At 44.6% G+C, this 17,434-nt stretch overlaps 1 protein-coding gene across 3 annotated transcripts in view; it reads left to right on the top strand.

The window, feature by feature from the left end:
- Cntnap2 (contactin associated protein 2) overlaps window positions 1-17,434 on the top strand; it is a 1,898,113-nt gene that overhangs the window by 1,649,090 nt on the left and 231,589 nt on the right. For all 3 annotated transcript variants that reach the window (XM_048786770.1, XM_015493731.2, XM_048786771.1), the window contains one exon: window positions 15,879-16,049. In XM_048786770.1, coding sequence (XP_048642727.1) covers window positions 15,879-16,049 — 171 coding nt within the window. The remainder of the gene's footprint in view (window positions 1-15,878; window positions 16,050-17,434) is intronic.

The following is a 17,434-nucleotide window of genomic DNA, read 5'->3' as shown; positions in this document are numbered from 1 at the left end:
ATGTCCTCCTGTTCTCTTCTTTCTCTTCTCTTCTATTCTCTTCTCTCTCTCTCTCTCTCTCTCTCTCTCTCTCTCTCTCTCTCTCTCTCTCTCTCTTTCTCTCAATTAAAAAAAAATTAAAAAACCATGTCCTTCCCAATGTCAATTCTCCATTCATTATCATCCACAGAAGTAGCCAGTATGAAAATTTGATGTGAATCAAATTCTAGAATGTTATCCTTTACTTTGTGCTTAAACAAATACACACGTGAGTACATGCATGCTTTAGTCAGTTTCTTTGCTGCTGTAACAAAAAGACCTGACAAGAACAATTCTAGAGGAGGAAATGTTTATTTGTCACTCATGGTTCCAGAGGTCTCAGTCCAGAGACAGCCGACTCGGTGCTCTGGGCCCAATGTGAGGCAGAACATCATGGAGAGGGAAACAGCTCAGGACATGGCAATCAGGAAGCTTAGAGAACTTTGCTCACCAGAGACAAAGTATAAACCCCAAAGGAACACCCGCAGTGAGCCACATTCTACCTGCCTACATTGACCATCCAGTTAATCCATATCAATGGATTAATCAACCACTGATTAGGTTAAGGCTCTCGTAGCTCAATCATTTTACCTCTGACAATTCTTGCTTTGTCTCACACAAAGGGACACCTCATATCTAAACCACAACAGTGTGTGCATTCACTCATATACACGTGTATGCTCACACACACATATATGTATATCAAGCACATATGCAACACACACATATGCTTTTTCTCTTTCCACATTTTTATTGGTAGGTTATAGTTGTACACAATGGGGAATTTGTCATTACACATCTGTATATGCCCAAAACATAACGATATACTTTGGACAATATCAGTCCCCAGAACTTGCCCCTGCCTCTGCTCCTCCCACCCCATGGTCCCTTTACAGATCTCCCTTTGATTTTCATGAGATTCCCCCGCCCCCAACACACACACACACACACACACACACACACACCTCTCTTTTCCTTTTTCTCTCGGGCTTTCACATCTGAGAGAAAACGTACAACCCTTGACCTTCCGAGTTTGACTTCTTTCACTTAACATGATGGTCTCTAGTTTAATCCAGTTTCCTGCAAATGCCATAATTTCATTTTTCTTCATAGCTGAATAAAACTCCATTATTTATATACATATCACGCTTTCTTTATCATTCATCTATTGATGGACACATAGGCTAATTCCAGAGTTTGGCTATTGTGACTTGTGCTGCTATAAACACGGGTGGGCATGTGTCACTGTAGTGAGATGACTGGTTCTTCAGGATGAATACTGAGGAGCGGGAGAGCTGGGTCCTGGGATGTTCCATACTGATTTCCATAGTGGTCGTACTAATTTACATTCTCTCCACACCCTCTGCAGCATTTACCTGTGTTTGCATTCTTGATAACTGCTGCTCTGACTGGGGTGAGGTGAAATCTCAGGGTAGTTCTGATTTACTTTTCCTCAATTGCTATAGATGGTGAGCATTTTTTCATAAATGTGCTGGCCATTTGTATTTCTTCTTTTGAGAAGTCTCTGTTTAATTCATTTGCCCATTTATTAATTGAGCTCTTTGGGGTTTTGGTGTTAAGTTTTTTGAGTTCTTTATATATTCTAGATATTAACCCTCTGTTGGAAGAGTAGCTGGCAGAGATTTCCTCCCATTCAGTGGGTCACATTCCTATTGTGTCCTCCACCAAGCAGCAGCTTTTTTAATGTGATGCTGTCCCATTTATTAATTCTTAGCATTCTTTCCTGAGCTTTAGAGGCCCTACTGAGAAAGTCATTGCCTGTGCCTATATATGCTGGAGTGTTGACCCTATGTTGTCTTCTAGGAGTTGCATACTTTCTGGTCTAATTCCAAGGTCTCTGAGCCATTTTGAGTTGTTTTTGTGCAGGGTGAGAAATAAGGATCTAGTTTCATTCTTCTGCATATGGATAAACTTTTCCCAGAACGATTAGTTTAAAGGTTATCTTTTCTCCAGTGTATGTTTTTGGCACCTTTGTCAAAGACCAGACAACTGTAGATGTGAGGATTTGTCTCTGTGTCTTCTATTCTGTTCCACTGGTCTGTGTATCTGTTTTTTATGCCAGTACCATGCAGTCTTTATTACTAGAGCTCTGTGGTATAATTTGAAGTCAGGTATTGTGATGCCTCCAGCATCGCTCTTCTTGGCTTAGAATTGTTTTAGCACTTCTGGGTCTTGTATTCTTCCAAATGAACTTTAGGACTGTTGTTTTGAATTGTTTTGTTTTGTTCTGTGAAGGATGTCATTGATAATTTGATGGAGACTGCTTTGAATCTGTATATTGCTTTTGGTTATATGGCCATTTTAGTAATATTAATTCTGCCTATTCATGAACATGGGAGGTCTTTCCATTTCCTAAGGTCTTCTTTGATTTCTTTCTTCAACATTCTATAGCTTTCATTGTAGAGACATTTCACCTCCTTGGTTAGGTTTATTCCTAGGTATTTTTTGAGGCTATTATGAACAGGTTATTTTCCTGATTTCTTTCTTAGAAAGCTTCAGTGTTGGTATGTACAAAAGCCACTCATTTTTGTATGTTGGTTTTGAAAGCGCTCCTCTGCCAAGTCTGTTGGTTAGTTGGAGCCATCTCTTGGTGGAGGCTTTGGCTCTTCCAAGCAAAGGATCAGCTCATCAGCAAACAGTTATAATTTGACTTCTTCCTTTCCTATTTTTATCTCTTTTATTTCCTTCTCTTACCTGATTGTTCTGGCTAGAATTTACACAAATACCCTTTTTAACAGACTGGAACTATTTTATTTTGAAAATAGCTTGTCACTTAATGACATACAACTGACAAGTTACATAGCTCTATTTTGTGATTTATGCCACATTGTATTACATTTTAAATTCAAATAAATATTTTTATCCAGATGTATGCCATAATAGATTTACATGTTGTAGTTGTTTCCATTTTTTTACTATTAAAAACTCTTCAAACTTTTATAAATCACCCAAATCATTAAATTATCAAACTAAAAAGATGTGAGTTTATGTGTGTAGTATATGTATATATGTATGGTATATGTGATGTGTGGTATGTTTGGCATGTGTTGGGGGGTAGGGTGTGAGGGATTGCTGTGTATGTGTGCTTGTGGCTTGTGTGGTGTACATGTATGGTATATGTGGTGTGGTGTGCGTGTGTGTAAGGTCTGTGGTATACTGTATGTAGTGTGTGTCATGTATGTGTTGTGTGTATGGGGTTTGTATGTATGGTGTTATCTGTGGCAGGTATTTGATGTGTTGTATGTGCTGATGGTGTGTGTGTGTGGTGTGTGTGGTGTGTGTGGTATGGTATGTGTGTGCGATGTGTAGTGTGTGTTGTATATGGCATATTGTGGTGTGTGGGGTGTGTGTGTTGTGTGTTCTCTGTGCTGTGTATTGTGTGTGGTGCATGTGGTTTATGGGGTGTGAGTTATGTGTAGTGTGTTATATGTGGCATGTGTGGTGTGTTATATATGATGTACATGGTGTGCATGGTGTGTATTGTGTATATTGTGTGATGTGTATTGTGTGTATTGTGTGTGATATATGTGTTATGTATGATATGTGTGTGGTGTGTGGTGTGCATGGCTGTGTTTTGTGTGTTGTGTATGATGGGTATGTGTTGTGTACGGTTTGTGTGTTATGTATGATGTGTGTGTGGTATGCATAGTGTGTGATGTATTGTGTGTCATGTGTGTGGTGTATGTGGTATGTGTGCATTGCCTGTGTTGGGTGTGATGTGTACACATTGTGTGTGGTATATTAGGTATGATGTGTATGTGGTGTGTATTGTGCATGGTGTGTGGTATGTGTTATGTATAATGTGTGTGGTGTGTGTCATGTGTGATGTGTGTGTGGTGTGTGGTGTGTGGTGTGGGTGGTGTGTGTTATATATGATGTGTGTGGTGTGTGTCATGTATGATTTGTGTATGGTGCGTGGTGTGGGTGGTGTGTGTCATGTATGATGTGTGTGGTGTGTGTGGTGTGTGATGTGTGTGGTGTGTGGTGTGTGTGCACTGTGTGTGTGAAGTTCTGCTGCAGGTGGAAGGAGGAAGATTAAGGAGAAAGTCAAGTGGACTGAAATCAGCCGTAAAGCCACGTTCTCCGACACTAAATGTACTTGAAATTTATTCCCCTGCATCTGTAGGTGGACGTCCTTCCGTTCTGGAAACAATAAATCCCCATGAACTTCCCATAAAGTCCTGCGGAGGCGAGATGCGGTGTTCCGCAGACTCCGCCCAGCGCGCCCCTTCCCGCTGGGCTCCCGACCTCCTGGGTTCTCCCCGGGGCCCAGAAAGGGCAGAACGTGACCTGTTCGGAGCGGCTGTGCCGGCGGCTGCCAGGCTGCTGGAGTAGCTGCTTTCCAACCCGTCAGACGGCCAAGGCTCCTTGCAGAGTAGATGACCTGCAGCCCCCCCACGCACACTCCCCGCCCCCAGCCCCGCTGTGCCCAAGGCCTGAGGCTCCTCTGAATGCAAGGTCAGGGGCGGTAGAGAGGTTGGGACGGCAGGCAGCGGGGCCTCTTCTGCCAGGAAAGCCTTTTCTGTTGTGGCCATCAGGCTCCTGTCAGCCGTGTCCTCTGCAGAGGCCCCGGGGTCTGCGCTGCGCATGTCCACCAGCAGCCTGTTCTGGGGACACTCCTCACCCAAGGCACTTAGGCAGCTCGAGGCCAGTCGACCCCTGTCCTGCCTCACACAAGCTCTGGGCTTCCCTTGAGAACAGAACTGTTTTAAGTCAACCTACAGGACGATGCTGCTTGACTCACTCTGTTTTACCCAGGTGACAGGAAGTTATGGAACTCCTTTCAGACTTAGGTGATGGCAGGGGATGAGCGTCCTTATACATAACACTGTGAGTTCCTCCGTAATCCAGGGGGGCCCCAAGTGAAGCACCATGTGTGTAACTCCCTGTGTCAACACCACCCCCATAGGAGAGGGACCCAGGGCGGAACTGGACCCTCAGTGCATCCTTTTAAGTCCAGGCATCTGTTTCCTGTCCTAGGCACTGTTTGTTTCTATATCTGGAATTATTTTCTCTTAGTTGTGGGATGGAACTGGTTTTCAACCTTTTTTCACTGATGACCTTCTTCTCTAAGACAGGCGAGCAGTAAAGAATTGGGCGCATTCTGTAAAAATCCAAACCAACTCTCGCCCCTGCACACATAGACGTCTCTGTTATTTTTCTCTACTTAGAGGCAGAATTTTTTGCCTTTTTATTGTTCATTAGTATTTCAAAATGCTTCTGTGTGATGCTGTTGCTTTATATCATTCCAACAACCCTATGAGGAAGGAACTGTTTTTTTCCAATTTACAAAGAAACTGAGGCTTTTAAAGGATCACGACCTTCTTCTTCCAGATGCTCTTGGGCCCTGAGTGGTCTTAGGCTCTCCTGGTGCACACAGAGTCGGGGATCACGTTACTGTTTTCAGTGGGAGAGCCACAGCATCATGAATAGGATGTGTGAATCTTTTTATTTCCTGTAATGAAAAGACCACCAAAAGGAAACTCTGATTTGTGTAACATAATTGTACGGAACGTATCAATCCATTACCCCGCGAGCTGAGCAGTTTCCAGTGTTCGCATCCGTCACTCTGCTGAAAGGGGTGGCTTTTCTCCATGTTTTACTCACCTAATGGATTTGATATAAAATGTGTTTTTCTATGGATGTGGGGCCCTGGAGGTTTTGTGGTCTATCAATACACACAGGCCTCCTCCCCTTACAGCCTTCCTGGCCCAGGCGGCGGCTCAGCGTGGCTCGGTGCATCATGGTCTTTTACAGTTCGTCTCTGGCCATTCTTCACTACAACAGGGCGGACAGGAGAATGGGAACTTAACGGTGTTAGACCATGAATTACAATTATACCAAGACAGGAAAAAAGATAAGAGGAAGCAGTTGCAGCAGTAAAGCAGAGGTCCCCGTGGCTGGCCCTCCTCAGGAACTTGTTCCCACCATCCTTACCCCCGGGGAGGACCCCTGCAAGGGGCATGACCAGCATAAAAGAGCTCCGAGAACGGAATCACCGAATGTGCCTCAAAGTTACATAAATAAGGTCAAACCTGGGAGAGCTCTGTCCTCGTTGGCTCGATACCTCTGATTCTGAAGCTATCCAAAGTTGGTTTTGTGGATGGTCCTGTCAATGAATATCAATCAGTAACAGGTAATGGGGCTATTGGTGGTCTACTTTTTTAAAACATGCTTTTCTTCTACTTATTCAAGGAACACATTGAATACCCATGGGTTAGGTTAGCTATTTCTGGTAGAAAGGTAAAGAAAACATTATCTCTGCTCTCTGAAATTCACGAGAAACGAGCGAGGCTGGGAATGGGCTGGGCTTACCATGCTGTTCAAGGGGCTTGCCATATGTTCTGCAGGCTTTCATGACCACTGGGAGAAGAATGGTCAGCACTGCATTTAGATAGCTTGCTCCGCTGGCTGTGTGAAGGGTGGATTTGAGATGAGCAGCTCTGGAAGCAGAAGCAAGTTAAGGGTCTGCTGTAGAATCCAAGCAAGAGATGCTGGCCTTGGCGGTGGAAGAAAGGGATAGGAGGGCTGACTGGGTACCAGAAGTGACCCCCGATTCTGGCTTGAGTGACAGAATGGGAAAAGCTCTACCTTCTGAAGTGGTGAATATTCCAGATAGAGTTGATTTGGAAGACAAATACGTTCACTTGCAAACATTTTGAGTTTGAGCTATCTATTCAGCAAGAAAGGCATATTTTAACCTTAAGCTCATCATAGAGCTCTAGCTGCATGTATGAATTTGGAAATTACTAGGCCCTGGTCAGTATTAGAAATCAAGAAATGGGTAAAAATGGTCAAGTAAAGAGAAAAGTCAAATTATTCATTCCTGGCTCACTGTACAACCAGAGATACGAAAAAAATATGTTCTATGTGTGTAATATGAATTGAAATGCATTCTGCTGTCAGATGTAACAAATTAGAAAAGTTAAAAAAAAAAAAGCCAGGCAACCTCATTGGGGTACTACACCACTTGTGAAGTCTTCTCATCAGCCTGCTTGGAGTGGTGGTAAACTTGAACTCCAAGCTCCATAGGCACAGCCTAGTACATAGTTTTACTTCTCAAAAATCAAACAGATCTTCCTTCAGTTTTCTGTGTTGCCCAGCTGTGAGATAACTCATCTTCCTAGTACCTCCTTTTGTGGAGTCAGTCACATAGAAGCTTTTGGGATTTACCCAAGACCAAATTTTAAGTGAGAAACAAGGAACCCAAAAGTTTTTGTTATACCTAGTTATTCATTTATCCACTGCTGGCTATTAATTGCTAACTTCAAACCTCAACATACCTGGGATTGCTTGTGCACAACTAATGAATCCAATAAGGAAAGTTTGAGGAAATGTAGGGACCTCTTAGGTAGGCCCAAGAGCTTTTTAAGACAACTTAGACCTGCCCCCCCAAACAGCGCAGAACTGCTTTAAGCATTCAGAATAAAGTCAAATTACCTCAATGCACATTTACATTTAAATGCACCAGTAATAGGCCTGACCTGTGATAGTTTCCATGACTACCTGGGGACAACTCAGTTTTATTGGATCTTGCTGTTGGTCCACTCATATACTTAAGCAAGTGTTCAGAGCACCGTGACCTTCAGAGTTCCACCTTCATCTTCTTTTCCCCTGGGACTCCCTCCGTTCCCATCTAGCCTAGAAGAACCGAATCACAGAGACACACCAGATGAAAGACATAAAATGTTGACTCCTCCCATAATTTTGTAGTATTATCCTTTTGGGTTGAAGCTGTAGAAAAGGCTCAGTGGCGAGGATAAAATCCTGCAGAGAGAAGCAGCTGACTCACATCCAAGGGCAGCACCCTAACTTGAAGTCCTCCATTATGAAGTTAGTTGCCCAGTAACATGAGGCTCAGTGCTCAACAAAGCTGCTCTCTCCTAGTCTGAATGTACAAAAAGGTTTAATTAAGACAGTAATTTTTTCCTACCCATAGGGAAACCTCTACAAATAGACCCAAATCTGCATACAAATGAAGTCATCCAGATTATTGTAAACAGCACTCAGCCCAGCCCATACTAAACGATGGGAAACTCATTGCATTACTCAGAGAATACTCACATTTTAACCTCTGGGTCACTAATAATTTTTAGAGTAATTAGTCTCTTCCAAGCTGATATTTACATTGGAAAATGCTTGCCATTCAAAGAAGATTTATAGATATGCTTCTCAAAACAGTCCAACTATGGGGCCATTGGGTGGCCACGAAAATTACTGAATCTGGGAGAAGAAAGACCATTGACAGCCTGAGCCTCCCCAGAAGCCCCACTGCCCAGAGCACCCTCATGCAATCCTCTCCTCCTAGGCCCAGTGCAAACTCCTCCAGCCGCTGCCTCCCCCATCCCCTGATCACTCTCCCCTCCACTGGGCAAGGAGGACAGCAGGAACCAGGCCCATGTCTCCTGCCAAGTCTGCTCTGCAGTTGTCCCTGGCTACTCCTCTGTATCAGGTTTTTATTTAGTGGCTACTCCACAAAACCACTTAACACTTTGCCAAAACCCAGTCATAATACCCACTCAGGTGTTGTGAACAGAATTTTTATAAAATCATCGAGGAGACAAGAAAATTCAAAGCAGTTTTGAAAGACAGTCACTGGGGAGCCAGGAATGAACGAGGATGACCAGGAAAGGTGGACGTGGATGGGAGCCCTGTATGGAGGCCAGCTGGGGAAGCTGCCACTGTGACCTACCTCTCAGTCCAGCTGCACTTCCTTGGCCACACTCCTGTATAGGGTGACTACAGTGACAGCAAAGGTCATCAGTTTAGTAGTGATTGATGGCCCTTCCTGAGCATTTGCTCTGTGCACAGCACCGTGGATTAATTACCTCCTGTGATTCTCACCACACCCTGTGAAAGAGCGCTTGGTTATTCCACTGCCCCAGTGAGGAAACTGAGATCCAGGAAGGTCAAGTCAGCTGCCTAAAGTCACCTGGTGGACGAAGGTAGTAGAGCCAAGGATGGGAACCAGATCATCTAATCCCGGAGCAAGGGACAGCCAGGCCAGACCAGCACCAGGAACCTGTTCCCGCCACCCCTCCCTCCCACCGCGCCGCCTCTGCTCCCCCCCTCATGATAACACCACTGTCTATGCCTTGGGCTGCTTGTGTGGCTCCCACGTGGATGGGGACCACCTCCTCTGTTATGTCTCCTCTTCCTTCTCCACAAAAGCCTTGGGCACATCACAAGTTCTGCTGCTTCATAACTGGCAGGAAGGGAAAACCAGACTGCTGGTGGCACCTGAGAGGTGAGCTGCAGGCTCCAAGTGGTGCAGGAGCCTAGGAAGTAAAGGGCGGTGAGGGTAGGGCTCCAGCAGCCTGCACACCTGTCACTCAGACCACCAGACCCCGGGGCTCCCTTCCTCTGACCTGCAGTGACGGTTCCTGTTCTACCACTCAAGAGGCTGGGGTTTACGCTCCCGACCCCAGGCACAAAGAAAACTGGAGTGAAACCCTCAGTAAACACAGAGAAAAGGTGTGGAAATAGTCACAGTAAGTTTGAGCCTCCCCTTCACCTCCCTCCACTCAGCTCCCAGAACACTGACCACCAGACACTCCCTGTGGGGAAATTAGAGGATGCTTTTTGCAAGAAATTGAATGATCTGTCACCAAAGAATCTCACAGACACTGGCATTTGGAACCTTGGAGAAGACAAGGAACTCTCCTTGCTGGAGGGAAGCCCAGGAGCCAACAAATCCACCACCAGCCTTGACACTCCACCCTAGTGGGTCAGCTTGCTAGTACCTGCCTACGGAGGGGAGCGGAGGGGCTGGACTCAGCCACCATTGGGGGCAAGGTGGGAGGGGTGAGCCCAAAACTAACCACGGGAGCAGGAGAGCTTGGGAGAACCAGAAACAGTGAGGAAAACAGCAGAAAACCCTTGAAAATTAAATTAATATTCTCAGAGAGAAAAGTTACTGAGATATGACATCAAAAAAAAATAGAACAGGGTGCTGTGAAAAGGGGACTCTCAGTAAAAATACGGTAGCTGAAATTAAAAAGCAGTAGGGGGTGGGTAGAAGTCATGCTGAGGCAATGCCCAAGGAATCAGAACATGAAGAAAAAAGAACAATATTAGGAATGAAAATGAGCAAGAGAAATAAAGACAAATCTAAAATTAATAGGTGTTTGAGAAGGAAGGGTCAGAGAAGTAATGATTCAGGTCCCAGACCTGATGTGGCAGAAAAGATCCACACCAAACCCATCATGTGAAGATCCATTTAAAAGGTTAAAGAAAAATCCTGAAATTTTCCAGAGAGAAAATTTGGAGATCTGTATCTCCACTCCCCTCCAGGGACAGTAATCAGAAAGCTCCGGCTTCCTCGGTAGCAACCCTGACAGGTTGACAGCTTCCTTCACCGAGTTTCTCTGTTAGGTGTGAAAGCAGAATAGCGAGTCATCAGAAGGACAAGGATTTGGAAAGTGGCCTCCGTGCCCCTCTCTGCAAGGAGCTCTCTGGAAATGCAGGAAACAGGCTGCGCACCAGGCAGGGGACACCATGACACCGGAAAGCCTGAGGACTGAACCCCAAAGAGCAGCAGAAGCCAGTCCTGGGAGACTGGAGAGACGGGTCCCAGGACAAGGGCTGTGAGGACCCCGAGGAGCAGCCATCAGGTGGGAAAGAGAGATGTGGAGGCCCCACCCGGGGACACAGTGCAACTGCTAGATCACGGGGGCGTGGAACCGTGGAAATGTTCCAGAAGGGTTCTACAGCACCGTTGGAGAATCTGGCGAGAATCCACAGCAGGTTCACAGGAAACTAAGCAAAGCAAAACAAAAATCATTGATTCTAGAGAAACAAAAATTATACCGAAAAGAAATGTACATTTGCTGCCTGGCTCATTACTGAATAATAATTTTACTCCTAAAAATATAAATCTTGAATTTCAATATCACTAAAAGTCTGTGATTTGGGCCCTTTTGAGAGAGAATATCAAAAAGGGAGGAGGGAGGCAAGTCTGCAAAAGTGGTAACTCCAGACCTCACATCGCGGAAAATCAATAGGGAATGTCTGTAAGCGATGAATTAATAAATACCTACAGAAGTGGTTTTAAAAACAGAGGTACAGCTAAAGAGTTAAAGATGTTAGAAGGGATTGTCTCTAAGCAATGAGAGGGGGAGGTGGGGGACCAGGGAGGTGGGGGACCAGGGAACTGGGGTGGCTGTGGTCCTGTGGCACCGTGAGACATAACGGTGCCCGTGGGTACCTTGTGAGCAATGAAGATGAGACTCAAAAATTAAATGCTGCCCATTGGAAATTATCCTTAGAAACTTTGAAGCTGGAATCCCATACCACCACGTAATCAGTGGTCAGACTAGAGAAAGTGGCTGTTAACGAGTCTGGATGAACGTCTAACAGGGGCTTTCTACTGATGGTCGCCACAGGTTGCAGTGTGACTGAGCATCAGCTGTGCCTGGGGTGTGGTCCCAGCCCACTCTGGCTCACTGAGCTGGAGGTACCTCTCGGGTACCTCTTGCCACATGTGATAAGCCTGGCCTTGTCCAGAATGTGTTAAAAAGCTTCTCATGGTTATCTCATTCTTAAGCTCGAAGAGCCTTCAATGTCTTCCCAACCATCCTGCCAAGCTCTGATTACTCTTGCTCCAGCCAGGGAACCTGAGCCTTTCCACCTGCCTCAGGATTCTGTTACTGTTGACTGACTCTTGCAGTCTCAGACAATCATTTCTATTCTGTATCATGTCTTCCCTCTTGGTTTCCAACCTGCCCCCTTCTGTCTGTCCACACTGGCCCAGTCCCTGCCACCTGCTGTCACTCAAGCCCTGCCCCACAGGGAATCTCTTATTTCCAATTTGGTATTCTCATCCAATGCGCTTTACCCTCCATAGCACTGACCTTGATCGCAAGTACAAATTGCAGCTATTTCAATAACCTTAAGGTTATGAGACCATCGGTCTTGCAAATGCATGGCATTGTTCAATGAGGTCTACAGGGAATAATAGAAATAAAGTCATGGATGAGGAAAATTATGGTGTGCTAGTGGAAGCAGTGTCCCGTTATCTGCAGGCACTAAAGTGACATTAGATTTTATTTATCTAGCATCTTCCATGCTCAGGCACACAATACGCAGGCTTTACCATAAAGCACATCCTGTCCCTTGAGGACTTTGCATATGGAGTAGTATTGGGCACAAATGAGAAGAGCAACCAATCACTTATCTATTTATTTAACAATTATTTATTGAGCACTATGTTCTGGGGCCAAAGTTTACAGAGATGGAATGGTTTTAGCCCGCTTTTGTGGAGCTCATGGTCATGTGGAGCAATGGAAACCCACAATATTAATGCTATAAGCTCCATGCTTCTGGAAGTGCAAGGTGCACTGGGGGAGTGCTTGCATTATTGTTATGACCAAAAAATCCAGCAACTGGGCAGCAGCCTCTTCAGAATGAGGCTTGGAGAGGGTTAACCCAGCTCTGCAGCATCCAAAGTTCTTTCTTTATACACTACTCATTAAAAGCCCGTAAGGTCACACCCCCTGAGCATGCTCACTTATCAATTCCGTCTACAGGCCACTGGATTCATAGACTGTGTACCTCTTAAAGTTAACTAAAATAGACATTTAAAAGGATGAGCTTTTAAAGATAAGTGGAAATGGAAAGTCTAATATCCTGTGCCTCAGTGGCTCCTCTCCAGGAACTCTAGAGTAGACACCTCAGCTCCAATACCACCAGTGCAGCCCTCACCATTGCTGGTCAAGAATCTGGATTTAATAAATTTTCCCAGAGGTCTGGGACAACTCACAAGCAACAACTCCAACGGTATCACGTAGTAAGCATGCCTCTTATGCAAAGCATGATTGCCTGTGAAAGGGTCCATTCAAGAGACCAGATTAAACTGAAGTTGCTTAGTGAGGATAGAATTCGAACAAATGGAACCGTGGTCCACAGAGATGTTTCATCAAAGTAGAATAACTGATAGAGCCGCCCTTCTCCTCTCTGGAGATATTTCCTTCTGAATAACTAGCGTTGGACCTCAAATAAATACTGGCATGTTTTACTTTTAGCTTTCCTGTTTCTAGAATCATTTGAGACAACTGCCCTTCTGTTAATATATCACCACCTCAGAAAATAAGAATGCACTTGATTGGATTGAAACTTTAAAATGTTAATTACATTCCTGTCCTGAGGATCCAGCCTAAAGAGACAGAACTGCTTTGCTTCAGGCTGAAGGCTGGCTGAGGACTTTGATCAGTGCTGGCTCCAAGGGCTCTCATCCAATTAGGATGTGCAGACTCCTTCTGGCCCCAAGTGACTCATCTTCATTCCCTGTAGGCTTTGGGACTTTCTGATGGGGGAGAGGGTTGCTCATTTGATTTAGGTTTTCTCGAGAGTCCTTCGTTTCTAGGCAGCTGGTAAAGGTGAGCCTGTGCTTCTTTTGCTGTACAGGCAGCCAGATGCTGACCAGAAGGAGGGTAGTGAAGACCCACTCTTTCCCATCATCACCCTACCCAATATCATACAATTGTCTTCTTCTCCAAAAGAAAATAACATATTTCCACCCGCTCCATGGAAGCTATGATTTTGCAGTTAAAAAAAAAAAGTTCAAAACTGCACTGAAACTTCTGGACACCTCAAGAGCAGTCAGCCCCACCACCGTGTTTACCCTACTCCAGACCTTTACAGAGATCTTGCTGGGTATGAACTGCCTGCTGACCTCCAGGACCCAAGAAAACACTATGAACAACTTTATGTCTGTAAATTCAACAATTTGGCCTAAATGTACAAAGTCCATACAAACCCAGACCAAATCCAGAGTAAATAGTAAAACTAAACTTAAGTTGAACCATTCAGAAACCACCAGTTCACTTCAACTAGGAACTTCTTTTTTATCCCCAATAATCAGGAACTTTCTACATTAACCAAGGAAATTCAGTCAGCCCTCCACAACCATAGGTTCTGAATCCAAGGATTCAGCAACTGCAGATAAAAATAATTTCTAAAAAATAAATCACATCTATACAAAACCCATACAGATGTTTTTCTTGTCATTATTCCCTGAACTTTACAGTATAATAGCTATTTTCATAGCATTTGTATTGTATTACGTATTATAAGTCTTCCAAAGCTGATGTAATGCACACATTGTAAGGTTATATGCAAACATTTCTGCACTTTCTACAAGGAGCTTGAGCATCATGGATTTTGCTATCTCTGGGGGTCCTGGAACCCGTCTCCATGGATACCCATGTGCCCCTGTCTTTGTGCCTTACCCAAGTTCCCTCGCCTGCGTTCCGGGCCAGTGCAGCGCTAATCACTTGCAGCCTGCTGCCTGGGTCAGGAGCCACGGAGGCCCAACCAAACTCATTAAAATGTTAAGGTGCCCATCATGTATTTGTCTTTGAACCAACCCACGTTTATTGAGATATCCCAATATCCCAGATGTCTCTAAAAACAGAACAACATTAATTAAATAAGAACGTATTTTAACATTCAGAGTAAAGATATGTTTTATCTAAATTTATGACTTTAACATAACAGTACTAACACAAAGTTACTTTTATTTAAGAATGGTGTTTGAATTTAATATTGCATATGTACATAATTTTCATAAAAGAAAGGGTATATGAGTACGAACTAATAAAGTGAACTTTCATTCATTGTGTTCTTTGAAGAAAAGATACAGCAAATATCATTTTAAAAAAACACAACACTTTAGAATTACTATGAAAGTCCAAGCCTTTGGTAACTGCTTTAAAACCTGCCTGTGTGACTTAGTCTTAAACTGTGATGCTGAATGTGCTCATTTAGAAGGGACTTCTCCTTGGAGAAGCGGAAAGCCAAGCCATGGTCTTCTACTAAGTCCTCGGTCCATCTGTCCTGGGGGAATCTGAGTAATCCAGTTTGGTGTTCTGATTTTGCCCTGGGAATTGCTTCACCGCTGGGGACATGACTACACTGTCAGACAATGGGTGGAGATTGTTGATGGGTACATTTTGTCTTCCCCTGGAGCTCCTGAGTGGAGGCTGCCTCTGGTGAGCCTCTGGTGGGCTCAACTCTCCACTGTCCATTCCACCAAACACCCCACAGTCCCAGCTGCACCCCGAGTTCCCAAGAAGGAGCTGGGTAGAGAAGACTCACTCTTTCTCTTTATGGCAACTTACATCTGAGGCTTGGAGCAAGAAAGCATGGAAACTGCCCCAGCCCAGCCTAATTATTTCTCCCTTTTTCAGCTCCTAAGTAAAAGGCTCTGGGCTCCCCACTTGTATTCCTGAAGCACCTGCACCCGGTGTCTGAGCACCTGCTGATGCAGAAGCGGGCTCTGATTATTCCAAGGCAATGGTGGATGAGAAGGAGGAATAAAGACCAAACCTCCATTTCCTCTTCATCATCCTTTGATCTAGCCCACATGCTTCTTGCAGCAGACCAAAGCCACCAGCCACAGGCACAAGTTCAAAATGGCCTCCATCTACCCACCACATACAGTAGGCTGGGGGGGGCTTCCCTGGGCTTTCACCCGTCTTGGTATTGACTACCTAGAGCCCCTGGGACTGCCCTTGTTAGGAGCCCCAGTTATCAATTGTTAACAAAATATTTTATAGACATTAATATTTCATCTATTTTATATAAATTTATTATTTGTGCATGCTTTTAATTGTATATACATTTTATATGTTGAAATTTAAGTAATATACATAAACCAAACATGAAGTATTTTATAGACACCTACATGTTTGTGGGCATTTAGTGAACTTCTTTCGACAGGATGAGGGAAGTGAGGATATTGCTGATGGTGGTTGGTTAAGCTCAAGAAATGGGTCTCTCTCATGGGATTACCTTCATCAAGCTATAAATCAACCTGGATTTTTCTTTTCTCTCCACAGGGAACTACTGGAATGCCGCCTCGTTCCCAAACCCGTCATCCTACCTGCACTTCTCTACTTTCCAAGGGGAAACGAGCGCTGACATTTCTTTCTACTTCAAAACCTTAATCCCTCGGGGAGTGTTTCTGGAAAATCTGGGGAACACAGATTTCATCAAGCTGGAGCTGAAGTGTGAGTATCGATTCTCTTGTTAACGCTCTAAGAGCCCCTCTGTGGCCTCGGGGTCCTAGGCCAGAGTGTGCAGTGCCATGCCGGGAACATGACGGCTCTTGTTCCCGGAGCAGGACCAGAAGGTGCAGGCCAAACCTGAGCCCTGTCCTTGGGACACACCCAAAGAAGCAGGTGCAGGCAGAGGTACCAGGACCCAGTTATCAGGAAGACCAGAGAGAACACGCCGCCCTAATGTCATAGGAAGACAACACACATACACGTGCGGTTCTTTTTAAAATGTGGTTGTTTCCCAAGGAGACAAAGGAGTGTATGAAGCCATCTGAGGAACACAAAGGAACACAGGAATGATAAAGAGTATGCTGAGTATGCAGTTTTCCCAAAGAAGCCCCCACCCACACACCCTGTAAAAGGTTCTGGATTTATTTAGCCAAGGAGACAGAAGCTATCAGAGGCAGACCCAGATCAGATGCTGCTTAGCTCAGCTCCGTTGGCCTCACCTCCCAAGACCAGAGGAGGCCTGGCTTCTGTGGGAGAGCTGTGTTTGCTGCATCTGAGAAATGCAATTCTTGCTTTTCCAGGGTCCTGGTGTCCCCACAGCCTAAGTTCAGCTTTAGGAACTTTCAAGCCACAGATGCCAGGTCCCCTGCCTATTGAGATAAGTCAGAGTCCACAAGATCACAGACTATGTCCGCCACCCCACCCCAAACCTCCTCCCTCCACAGAACCTCAGCCTCCTGCCTGCCTTCTGTCCCCTTTACCTGAGTGCTTAAGCTACAGGGTCTCATGCAAGAATGACCCCAAATCCATTTCCCAGTATTATCTGATGGAATATTTTTATGCAAAATGATATTTTAAAAAGAGATTCTCAGGTAAACATCTTTCTGCTGCAATTCATTGGATTCTATTTTAGAAAACAATAGACTATGATATGCAGAAAGGCAATAAGTTTTAGAGTTGGCATCTCAGGTTCAAATTCAAATTTTGGGTAAATTGCATGATCTTTTTTGGATCTCAATTGCCTAAACTGTAAAATGGGGATGCTAATTTGTGCAGGTTTTTATGATAGCATTTGTTTCAGCATATAGTAGCTGCTGGAATTCTCTTCCCACAGTTGCTCATCGCAGATCTGAGCTAAGCCAGATCAAATTGAAAGGGAGCCTGAGGATATGCTGTCTCGAATGTGGGCTCCACCATCTACAGGTTTCAAACAAGCTTTTAAGACAGAAACCCACAAGTGAGAAGGATTATACCAGTTGTTTGTCAAGAATTGGATTTGGGTAGGTAGGGTGTCAAGAGGTCTGTAAGAAAGGGGTCAGGTATCTTAAAGCATCTTGGAGAGGGAGACTGGGGGAAGGACAAGAAAGGAAGAATTTCTTGGAAGGGAA

Source organism: Marmota marmota, unplaced genomic scaffold (assembly GCF_001458135.2).
Source record: "Marmota marmota marmota unplaced genomic scaffold, marMar, whole genome shotgun sequence".
In the NCBI taxonomy this organism is placed as follows: domain Eukaryota; kingdom Metazoa; phylum Chordata; class Mammalia; order Rodentia; family Sciuridae; genus Marmota; species Marmota marmota.
This window is presented reverse-complemented; position numbering and strand designations above follow the sequence as displayed.